We start from the raw sequence: 12,661 nt of genomic DNA on the forward strand, positions 1-12,661 counted from the left end.
TACAGGACAGGAGTGACAGTGTTGGCCAGCCCTTACAGGACTAATGGGGGCATCAGCCAGCCTCTCCAAGGCTTGAGAGTTGGAGGAGACCGAAATAAGGGAGCAGAGGATGCTACTTCCAAACACAATCCATGTGTGCATTTAAACGCTACCGTGGAGAGCGGGGCTGAAAAACATTGTCTAAATCTCTTTACAGTCTCCATTAACTGAATTCTCCTCTGAAAAGAATGTCTGCAGGGTCGAACTAGCTGGTTTGTTCTGTATTGTTTTTGGTTGTTAAAGGACCCAAATGCAGACAGACCTGTAAGTGTAGATTTTATTAAAAATAAAATTGAGGAAAACTTATAACAAACACAACGAACAGGGCAGGGAAACAGACCATGAGGATGAATGATGAAATTATATCTGGCAGAGCAACAAAGCAACAGGAAGCATGAAGACAATGGGAGAAATCAGTGGGGAACAAAGAAAACTATGTAGAACACACTATACATAGGCAGGGTGGAGAAATGACAGGCAAATAGAAAAGCTGATCAGGAGACATGAGGAACAGCTGGGACTGGCTGGAGAGAGCACATTCAGAGGAGATGTGGAGCAGCTGGCAGGATGAAATGGTAAACCGAGCAGAACACAAAGAAACTCAAGGAAATATCTAACAAAAACAATGCACAATGTACCAAGAATGAACTAAGAATATATACACACAATTACGAACTAAAATGGCAGCAATTTGAAAGAAACACAAAAAGGAAATAACAGGGATCCAAAAACTCAAACACCCAAGAAAAACAAACATAAGGCAATAACTAAAGAAAGCGCAATGTAGGAAACAAAGAAATGTGTTTGATATCAAATATTGCTTTTCCAAGTTTTCTGATAACCAGTGTTGTGCAATTAAGTGACGACAAAGCTATGTAATATTTAACAAAGCAACTTTCGGTCTGTCAGATATTGTCCAGTGAACATCAGCTCAATTTGGCTGTGATATTAGGACAATAGATGAATGAGGGATTTGTTCTGTAGATCTTTAATAGCAGCTTAACTCAGTCCTGGGTCAGCTTTTCCTGCAAAACTAAGAAAAATTCAATTCAATTCAATTTTATTTATATAGCGCCAATTCACAACACGTGTCATCTCAAGGAACTTGAGAAAGTAAAATTCAATCAAAACATCCAGACCGGTCATTCACTCCTCCTGAAAGAGCGTAGAGCCACAGTGGACAGTCGTCTCCATTGTACTTTGCAGCAATCCCCCATACAGAGCATGCATGAAGTGATAATGGAGAGGAAAACTTCCCTTTAACAGGAAAGAAAAACCTCCAGCAGGACCAGGCTTTGTGTGAATGTCATCTGCCTCGACCGACTGGGGATTAGAGAATAAAAGAGCAGAGAAACAAAAAAAGCACAGAAGCACACATTGATCCAGGAAGTGTAGTATCTCCACGCCCCCTGAGAATGAAATGTCTCTTCACATCAAGTCGTCTGAGGCCCTAATTGTCATCTGATTGGCCCCCGGATGCATGCTGCTCGAGCACCATATTTAACCGTTCTTCCCACTAGAGTCTACACGCTCTAGCTGGGTTCACCGAACGCAAACCCATCCAGATTAGATTTATAAAACCACGCAGTTCAAGTCCAACACCTGTAAAACATCCGTGCATAGTACTCTTAAAATGTCTCCATAGAAAGAGTTTCAATGTAGTTCTAATGTCCCTCAGAGTCCACCTTCACTCATAAATTGGTTCTTCAAGCTGTAATCCACTTACTAGCACATTGTGCATGTCCAGCAGTCGCCGTGCCATCCTGACCAGATCCAAAAATGTCCAGCAAATCTGATTTGCCATATTTCTTCTTATCAGTATTGGTCAGTGGAAAATTCTTAAATAATCCTGTCCTAAAAAGACCCTGAGGCAGAGTTGGCAGGACTCTATAATATTTTTTCTACCAGCCTAAGGATGTTTTAACAACTGGTAAAAGGGGAACTATTTCATTATATGCCTTCAAGAGGAGGGATATTAAATCTCCCGATACCATGCAGGTGACTGTGTGTAATTCTACCTCATCCTGTATTTCTATTATAATTTTCTACTGTCGCTTTAACCCTCAATTTACCATTGTTAGTTATTATAATGGGTCATTATGATAATTGTGCAGTTTTATCCATTGGAGCCTGTAACCTTCACTCATAAATTTGAATCTGAATTACATTTATTTTATGAACATTTTCTTTAATAGTTCTAGACAGTTGTGCTTTACTTAAATATCTCCTCCTAGTTGTATTTATACCACTGCAATCTCACTAGATTTCCTCTATCAAAACATAAACAAGCATAAACAAGCTGGGCAGTAAACATAAAACTGTATTTGCTGCTCAAACAAGCTCAATGAAGATTGCTGTTTAATTTTCTTATCTGTTTCCTGTACTTCTGAGCTCCTGCCATAGATAAGTGCACAGTTTATTGAAATATTTTATTGATTATTTATAGAGCTGTGTGTTCTCCGGGACAGACCTATATAAGGATGAACCTGGTCAGAAATTGTGTACCGTTCGTTTACCTTCCGGTTTGGAGATTTTATTTTGTATTTTCCCCTAAGTGGATGTGTTTTACTTTGCCAAACTGTCTCTCTTCCTGTCTGACTCATGGAAAATGCTGTGTAGCTCCAACCAAAATGGAGCAGGGGTCTACCTTGGTTGGAGCTACTCAGTACATTTGCAGAAAACCACAATCCGGTCTGCTCAGCCCCATTAACTTTGACCAGATATAATAGCTATGATGGGATTTTCTGTTTCACAGCAATGTAAAAGGTTCAGTAAAGCTCTTATATCTGCAACAGTGAAGTGGTTAAGCTCCCAGATGACATAAGCTAACACTATCCCTTTAAATATTAGCTAAATGGATGCTGGCAGCCCAATGATGAGGTTCTGTCGGTTTATAAATCAAACATTTGCTAACGTAGTTAAAATTAAGTTTGTCATATTGTAATTCGTCATATTTTTAAGAAATAAGTAGTTTTCTAAGTATCAGCAATGAGTTTGAAAGTTTAGTATTGTGACATAAAGTGCTGTGGTTAGGGCTTTCTTGGCAAATAACAAGACTTGGTGCATATCTAATTTCTTGCCATTACAATATCAGTTTGTGTCTAGATAAGGACCTGTTGTTCTTGTCCTTTAAAATGACCGGTTTAAAGACTGGTATGAAAGCAAAACCAGAGCAAAGTTGAACCACGTACCTGCCAAAACAAACACAGCTATTGTTATCAGTACAGGTGCACTCATTCATCTTTGGGCATGACATGGCACAGTGGAGGAAGGTGCATTGTAGAAAACTAGGGGAAAACACTTTGAGTCATTGCTGTCATTTTTCATTTTCTTTTGTATATGTAGGAGCAAAGATTCATTTTTGTTTCCTGACAACACAAACCAACGAAAGCAAGGGAGAGCGGATTCAGAAAATTTCCATATAAGCTATATCAAGACTGCCTATCTCCAACTGTCATTGGACGAGAGGCGAGGTACACTTGGCCATGGGAGTGTCAATTCAATTACTTTAAAGTGATGAACTATGTACATGGATTAACACTGTGTACACAGTTCAAGTTTAAACATGGATTGTTATCATGCACATAGTTCATGATAACAATCACATGAATTATTACGCTTTGCATGGTTTACCTATGTGTGAACTAACCTTTAAGCTACTGTTTGGAGAGCGTGAACTCCCACCCCGTTGCAACGGGGCGGGTCACCTAACGACCATTGCCACCAGCCTCTTTAAATTGAGGTGAATAAATGTCTCCTCTCTTTTAAGGACTATGAGATAACCTTCATTATGAACTGCTGTCAAATGAGCTAAAACAAGCTGCATCCTTGACAGTAGACTTGTGGTCATACAAACCATTCCGATACAATCACTGGCATCTGAAAAATGAATGCTCCTTGAACTTTTTGATGTCCTTTTCATGGTACAATCAGAGACATGTTTTTATATAAAAATTTGTGTTGTGCACTTGTATTCAGTCTCTTTTATTCTGAAACCCCTAGATAATGTTTAGAGCCATCAGTTAGCCTCAGAACTATCTGAATTCAATCTTTATATGAATCCAACTGTTTTGCGAAGGCTTCAGAGGTTTGTTAGCAAATATCAGTGCAGGTGGGTCCAAAGTGCCACCCAAGGGCCATTTGCAGCCCCAGTACTGATTTTTATACTGGCTCAAATCATGTTCTTATATCACTAGAGCAAAAAAAAAAAAAAAAATAATAATAATAATAATGTTTTGAACTTCCAGACCTACAATGATTTACACATCCGTTTCCTACAGATAATCTGACTAATCTATGACTGGATTTTGTAGAGCAGGTAAAAAAAACAAATCTCAACGTAAAATTAATTTTACACTTTTTTATTCATGTTTTTAGCCTTCAAGTACTTTTGACTAGTCAATTTCAGCCCATGTGATGAAAAGTTTGGACACCCTTGCATTAGTGAATAAAAAGCCACATCAAGACCAAGAAACACAAGATAGATCAGGGATATAGTTATGGAGAAGTTTCAGTATCAGAAAATGGAAAGAGTATGTCACGAATTAGAAGGGAGATAAATCTGGAATTCAACCAACACACTAGGAATGCTCTTTACGGAGATTTATTAGAGGGAATGAAAACGGGCAAACAGACAGGATCCAAAAAAAGGGTAAGGCAGACATCCAGACGATACTTGACAGGCAAACAGAAAACTGGGCAGAAAAATACAAAACGTGTAACAAAAACGGAATCAAGACGCTGGGAGCTCTTACCAGGAAAACAGGGGATGCACGCATGGTATGATTGACGACGACCCGACAACTAACTAAGGAGGGAGTGAGTCTTAAATAGACGGATAAACAGGTGAGCGGAATTGAAAGTAATTAACCGAAGGCGGGAGCAATACAGAACTGACAGGACACTAGATCACAGAACTAAAATCAGAACTAATACAGGGACCAGAATAACTGATGAAGTAAAAAGGCTAAACTGGAATTCAAAACAGAAATAAACCCAGAGGCAGAAATAAGCTACTTAACCAAAACAATAAACATAGACCGGATAACCTAAAACAGTACAAAAGCTGAAGAAGCCAAAACCTGATAGCTGATCAAATAAATAAACATGAACCAAAACCCAAATCATGACAGAGTAAGCCACAACAGTGAACCCTAAAAGACATGTCTGTTCACTAAAACTGACATATAGGGCAAGGAGAGCATTAATCGCAGAAGCAGGAAAAAAAAGGTCATGTTAACTCGGGACAACCTGCATAGAACAGTTCACATGAGAGAATCGTTTGAAAGACAATGTAGTAGTCTTGTTGCATTGTCTTTGTATAGTAGTCCATCTTTGGGTTAGGGATGCATCCATTAGGGCTGGAAAAGGCAATACTCTAAAGAAACAGTTACATAGTTTAGATCTATTGTGTATATGTTAAAATGCCCCATTCAAATAAGTCCAGTTCCATTTTTTATTTAAAAAAAGAAATAAACTAGCACATCATTCATAATTTTCCATCTATTTCACAATTCTGGATATATGCTGTTCTGTCACATTACATTAATGTTTGACGTTTTTTCTGTTATCAAATGTAAAAAGTTTCAAGGGGTTTGAATACTTTTGTGAGCTACCATATATAAAGACCTTGACTGTTGTACCTGAATAATTAAATGTTAGTTTCCCACTGATAAGAAGCTAATAGTATCAGTTTTATCTCAAAGTTGAAGTGCAAACTTTGTGTCACTTACTGCAGGTCTTAATGTAATTCTGTTACATGCTCTGGCTTGAAACAAAAAAAAACAAGCATATAAGAAGGGAATCCAATTACATTTTCTCCAAATTTACTCATAACTTCTACTGTTAACAAGTGTTCATATTCTCAAAAAAAGGAACAAAATTGAACAGCATGATTCAGCAAACACACCCACATCTGGCCTGACTGATCTGTCAACACTGACTGCATGGGCCGCCCTGGCTCTTTTAAGAATTTCTGGGGTGTTTCTTGTGCTGCTATAATCTGATAACATTAAGACATAGTCCAGCCCATACAGGAAGAGGGCGTGTTTGTTGGTATAAACCCTGAGCCCTGAAACTGCTCCAACTGCTCCCTCAGTGAAGCTCAAAGGCACGAACAATGTGTTCCATTCTCCTGCTGCTGGGACTTGTCGTCCTTGCTTACATTTTCCGTCAGGTTGTAGTTATAGGAAAGAGCTGCAAGAGCAATGCAAAGCTGCATGGGAAAACCGTGATCGTTACTGGTAAGTAGAGCTTCTGCTTTCTAGCCATGACGTGCTTTCAGCTTCTAACCGCTTTCCACATGCAGGCAGCAACACTGGCATAGGGAAGGCCACAGCCACAGATCTAGCTAAGAGAGGAGCCAGAGTGATTCTGGCCTGTCGCAGCAAGCAGAGAGGAGAAGCTGCTCTCGAGGACATCAAGAGAGTGGGTATCTGGAGGTTATTTCTTTCTTTCTTTCTTTCTTTCGAACTCTTAATAAAAGACTGTAGCTGCACAATGCAACTATGTTGTGTTAAAAATGAAAAGACTTTAAATAATTGAGGTGGGTGTATGTGGAGAGGTTGTGCTGTATACAGGTTTATAAAAATAATACTATTGTAAAACAAAAAAGTTTATTATTTTAGTAATTTCAGAAATATAAAAACTCATTATATAGATTTATTTCACATGGAAATATGCAGTGGAATATGTCAAGCCTTTATGTTTTGTAATTGTGATAATTACATAACAGATAATGAAAGCCCAAAATTCAGCGCCTCAGAAAGTTAGAATATAGGATATGCTCTTAAGTGTAAGGCTGTTTTTTTTTTAAATTGTTAATTTCTGTGCACACAACACTACATTAGGCCTCCCTTTGCATAAAATACTTCATCAGTGCAGCATGACATGGAGGCAATTGGCCTGTGGTTCTGCTGAGGTGTTCAGAAAGCCCAGGTTGCTTTGATAGCTGCCTGCAGGTCATCTACCTTGTTGGGTCTGATGTCTCATCTTCCTCTTGACAACACCCCATGGATTCTGTATAGGCTTCATGTGAGGCAAGCTAGCAGGCCAATTAAGCACTGTAACATCATAGTCATAGAACCAGCTTTTGGTACCTCTGACAGTGTGAGCCAGTGCCCAGTCCTGTTGAAAAATAAAATCAGTATTTTCAAACAGCTTGTCTGCAAAGAGAAGCCTGAGGTGCTCTAGAATTTCCTGGTAAATGGCTGCATTGACTGTGGACTTCATAGAACCCAGTGGATCAACACCAGCAGCAACAGAAAATGCTGTCATTTTTTTACAAAATAATAATTTCACAAGGCTGAGAGACTATTTGGCGACAAAGGAAACCTTTGCAGTCAATTTGGATGTTGATTAGGATGTAACACCAAGAGTTTCCAGCATTTAACTTTCTCGGAATATTAAAGAAATGTTCAGAGACACTAAATGTTGGGTTTTCATATCTGTTAGATCATGAAGATGAGAAGAAATACAGGCTTGAAATATTTTACTCTGTGTTGTTAAGCTATAGATATTTTATATTCACTTTTTTTTTTAAATTTGCTTGTATACATTCATGTGAAAAAAACTAGCACCTCCTTCATCAGCCTGCATATTTTATAAAGTAATAGCACATATGGACAAAAAAAAGCTGTATTGAATCAAATGTCTGATCATTTCGACATCAGTTTGATGGAGGTTTGTCCTGTGCAAAGCTCAGATATTATGTTTGGTGTAACTGTTAAAGTGAAAGTAAACACCATGGAAAGATCTGTCTGAATTCTTCAGAAAGAAAGTTGTAGCAACAGATGAGATGGATAAGGGATTTAAACAGGTCTCAGAAGAAGTTGACATCGGCCATTCCACTGTACAGAAAACAATGTTGGGTATTCAAAACAAAGACCAACAAGCCCAGATCTGTCCGTTTTAGAAAGTTCGCCCCGAAAGAGGACTTTGAGATGGCAAAAGAAAAACCCTTAAACGTCATTACAGCATCTGAAGTGGGCTCTTGCTGCTGTTGATATGAAAGTTCATGGCTCTACCTTCAAAAGGAGACCATGCAAGTTTAACTTCAGTGGAAGGAAACATTTGCTCTGTAAGAAAAACATGAATGCCAAACCAAAATTTTACATTGTCTGTTGTGTAGCTGTTGTGCAGCCAGAGTGGTGCAAATGGCCGCTGGTTATCAGCCGACTTATCAGCTGACTTATCAGTGTTTAATATTTGCTGCAGGAGAGCGGCAGTACTCAGGTGGTCTTCATGCAGCTGGACCTGGGAAGCCTCAGGTCCGTCCGCAGCTTTGCAGAGAACTTCCTGAAGTCTGAACCCAGACTGGACATCTTGATCAACAATGCAGGTATAGGAGTGCTCGCCTCAGCATGTTACAGTTTCTTCTGAAAGTATCAGTAAAACCTAAACTTCATCACACTTTGTCCAAACTTATCAACTTCAATCTATATTGTATGTTATATATATAAAAGACTCCATTTAAACACTTTTTTCAATATTGTGGGGACATTTGGGAGTAATTTTAGACTCGGACTGACAGTAGAAAGGCCTAAACCTAAAAACGATACTTTACAGATGCTCTCTATCCAATTTGACTGAGCTTTTGAAGAATGGGTTCAATTACTTTAGTCTCTGCATATGCAAAACTTGTAGAATCATACCCCAGAAGACAAAGTTCAACAAAATATTAAAAAGGGGGCAGAATATAAATACAGGCCAAACCATTAGATTTTTATTTGCAATAAAATTTAAAAACTGTGTGTTCTTTCCTCCCTTTTCATATTCAACATTGTTTTGTTTAGTTTTATCAAAACAAATGAGAATGATATTATTAAAGTTAAAAAAGTGTGTTAAACTGTGTGTTTATTCTGAGTAGCCACATAATCTTGTCATTTAGGTTTATATTGACTGCATATTTAATAGGTCATCTCTAGCTGAGGTTAAGTGGATATAACGTAAGCTCTTTGAAGTAGAATAATGTAAAAAAAAAAATATTCTTGGTTCCCCATGTTTTGTCCTACAGGTCTCTACATGATGGGTCGAACAGAGGACGGATTTGGGATGATGTTTGGTGTCAACCATCTCGGTCACTTCCTGTTAACTAACTTGTTGCTGGACCGGCTGAAGGAGTGCGGGCCAAGCAGGGTAGTAAATGTGTCATCGACGGCACACAACTGGGGAAGAATTGATTTTGACTGCCTGAACACCCACAAAGCTCTGAGGGAAGGGACGTCTTTAGTAGAAAGCTTAGGAGTGTACGCTGATAGTAAGCTGTGTAACGTTCTCTTCACTCATGAGCTGGCCAAGAGACTGCAGGGAACCAAGGTCACTTGCTACTCCCTCCACCCAGGTAAGAACCAGTCAAATGACAATTGCATTGACCTGCATTCACCATAAGTTGTAGATCTCTAATGTTTATATGACTTTGTCCAGGATTTATTATTGTATCGTTTCTGAAGTTACAAGGAGCTGGCACTTTAACAAAGGTGTCAGTCTGGAGAAGAATACAAAATGTTGCTGCATTTTGGATATACCAGGGCACAGGAAAAATGTCCTAAATAATTTGGGAAGCTGTGGAACAAGGGTGATAAGCCTGAAAGCAATATTGAAGGAGCTGCATAAATTCTACACGTGCCCACAATCTTCAGTATTCTTTTCATGTCTAGAAACAGAGTTTCAGTACAGAAGCATTTTTTTTCCCAAGAATACCTTGTGTGAGAATGGGTTATAGTCTGATTGAACTAAGTTGAACTTCTGGTTTACAAATTCAGAATCTCTGTTTAGATCAAGAAACAACGGCGACTACCACCAAACGTACACCAAACCCAGAGTGACACACACTAGTGGCAGCAACGTGTTCTGCAGTTCTTTTCTTTAGATCAGGGTCCTTAACCTCTTCAACCCTGGTCCTCAGGACGTACTGTCCTGCATGTTTCACGTGGTTTACTGTCCCCACACACTTGACCTAAGTAAATGGGCCTTTTCAACCCTTGGTGGCTGCTGAGGAGGTCATGAGGACCAGGGTTGAAGACCCCTGTTTGAGATGATAAAGGAGTTTCTGTCAAGGTGGATGAAGTTATAAATAGTTTCAATTATCAGTTATTGTTGACCTAAATTCTTCAGGTATCTGCTAGAAAACTGAGGTCATTTGACCACATCAGAGCAAGTAGAAAAATGGTTTCACTAAAAGAAATAAAGCTCTAAAAATGACCAGAACAAAGTCCAGCTGGAAATCACACTAGAAGAGTGTACATGAAGACAAGGTCTACAGATAAATTAATTTCAAAGAAGAATAAATGCTGAAGTTTAAGCAAAAGGTGCTTAACGGAAGTATCAGATTAGTTTGCATACTTCCCCAAAAGGTTGGTCCGAAATACATTAAAGTAGGTTTGGCCAACACTCAGTCCCGAAAACCAAAGACCTGTTGCCAAGCTGGTGGCTTTTTTTGGCAATCCTTCCAAGCAAGCCATGGTTGTTGATTTGTAGTTTATTTGAGTCTAAAAATGTTTGATCTTAGTTTTGTTCTTCTCTATAAACATTTATGACATCTTTGAATAATTTTCACTGATCTCTAGTACTAAAAAAAAAAAACAATGATTTAGAAAAACTAATTATTTAGAAATGGATGATAATGGCAGTGGATTTTTTTGGAGAACTCAAATGCAAACAAGTTGAGATACTAATAATAATAATAATAATAATAATAATAACAATAATAATAACAATAAATTAAAGATGCTCAATAAATGATTTAAAAAACTGAATCCAGTGACCAAAATCAAGAGAATGAAACGGATATAAAGCCACACAAAGAGTGGAAACTAGAAACATGGAGGGATGGCAACAGATTGAACAGGTAAATCAGTGGCACAGGACAGATGGGAGACAAGCAAACAGAGCTAATGCAGCTTAGTGAAAAGACCAGAGAACAGAGGGAATCTGATGGAATGAACAGCAGAATGAAAACTAAACAGCGACCAGAAAATAGAAAACATTAAACAGACAGAACATTACCCAACAAGAGAAAGACTCATGAGCCTCAAGATTCAAAAAGATAAGGTAACCCTTAAAAGAAGCAATGATTGTTTCTATGATGACAGGAACACACCGCTAAAACTAGAAACATATCACTCTGTGCAAGCTTGATTTTAAACAATCTTAACAGTAAGCTGGTATTCAGTCTGTATGAAGAAGGATTTCATACATACAGGACCATGCAACTTCTAATCACAGAATAATCAGCAATGAACAGCCTCAGAACAGCAGTAAGCTGAACACCTTTCTGCTCCCTTTGACCCAGAAATCTGGTTAAAGCAAACTGCAGTCCTATAGTAAGTAGTGAGAAAATAGGATGAGTTAGTTGTTTACTGTGACACAGTCAGCTAAAGACCACATAACCAAAAGTACTTCATGTTCTCGCAGGTGGCATCAAGACTGAGCTGGCCAGGAACGCAAACTCAATCCTTCAAATTACTGTAAAGAACCTTGGAAGATTTTTCTTCAAGAACCCGGAGCAGGGAAGCCAAACCACTCTGCACTGCGCCCTGCAGGAGGGCATTGAACACCTCAGTGGGCGTTATTTCTCCAACTGCACCGCGAGAAACGTCTTTGCCAAGGCCAGGGATGATGCTGCCGCAAAGAAGCTGTGGGAGATCAGCGAGAGGTTCTGTGGCATCTAAAGTGTTTCTTTGTTTCATTATCTTTAGCAAATATATATTTAATTACTTCTTCTAAGACTATAAATATGCCGTTAAAAATATATCCACCTCATAAGTTATCTTGTTTATCTCAAAGTCTAACATTCATTTCTTGATGCCCCGTTAGGCTTGCAAACAACAGCATTCCATAATTAGATGAGACCAAAATTGAAAAACGGATTATGCTACCTTATTTTCTTTATTTTTATTTTTATTTTTGTATATTACTAAAGATTAAAGCATGGGTTCACTGGGACATGGACGCACCACAGAAGATCCAAAACCCATTTTCCACGATAAACAACTAATTGCTGACATCAAAGATTGCAAATGTTATACATACAGCAATTTAAGTGGACTTTAAAGAAGAAGATGAAGAATAAACTGTAACAGTGCACAGTCTGCACCAGTCCTTTTTTTTCATTTTTTGAGAAATGACAGACATTACATTATGTGATTTTGTAAATCCAACACAAACTGACATCAGTTTCACATGGGGAGGTGTGGCCGAGTGGTTAGAGCAGTGTGCTTGCACTCAGAGAAGGAGGCAAGTACCTGGTTCGATCCCCAGTGCCGGCACTCTGGGTCCCTGAGTAAGACCCTTAACTCCTGATTGCTCCCCAGGCGCCGCACAGTGGCAGCCCACTGCTCCCCAAGGGGATGGGTTAAGATGCAGAAGTGAATTTCTCCATTGTGAGATCAATAAAGTTAAATTATTATTTTTATTATTATCTGTACATGTTTACATTGTTAAATGAACATTGTTCACTGTACTAATATCATTAGTTCTTTTGGAACTACTTACCTTGGAAGAGTATAGAATAAAAGCTTTGAAACCCCTTGTCCATATTGACCTGTATAATATCGACAATCGACTATACTATTGACATTAAATAGAAATGTGCTATAAAGTGATGAAGGAATGTTGATTTTGC

General features: G+C 38.5%; 1 protein-coding gene across 1 annotated transcript; it reads left to right on the forward strand.

Moving 5' to 3' along the window:
* Nucleotides 1–6,088: 6,088 nt before the first annotated feature.
* Nucleotides 6,089–12,285, forward strand: LOC105918069 (dehydrogenase/reductase SDR family member 13). Its single transcript, XM_012853071.3, has 5 exons — nucleotides 6,089–6,281; nucleotides 6,347–6,465; nucleotides 8,254–8,377; nucleotides 9,053–9,379; nucleotides 11,452–12,285. The coding sequence occupies exons 1-5, from the start codon at nucleotides 6,158–6,160 to the stop codon at nucleotides 11,706–11,708; spliced, it is 951 nt and encodes a 316-aa protein (XP_012708525.1). The 5' UTR covers nucleotides 6,089–6,157; the 3' UTR covers nucleotides 11,709–12,285.
* Nucleotides 12,286–12,661: the final 376 nt, after the last annotated feature.

Source organism: Fundulus heteroclitus, chromosome 7 (genome assembly GCF_011125445.2).
Source record: "Fundulus heteroclitus isolate FHET01 chromosome 7, MU-UCD_Fhet_4.1, whole genome shotgun sequence".
In the NCBI taxonomy this organism is placed as follows: domain Eukaryota; kingdom Metazoa; phylum Chordata; class Actinopteri; order Cyprinodontiformes; family Fundulidae; genus Fundulus; species Fundulus heteroclitus.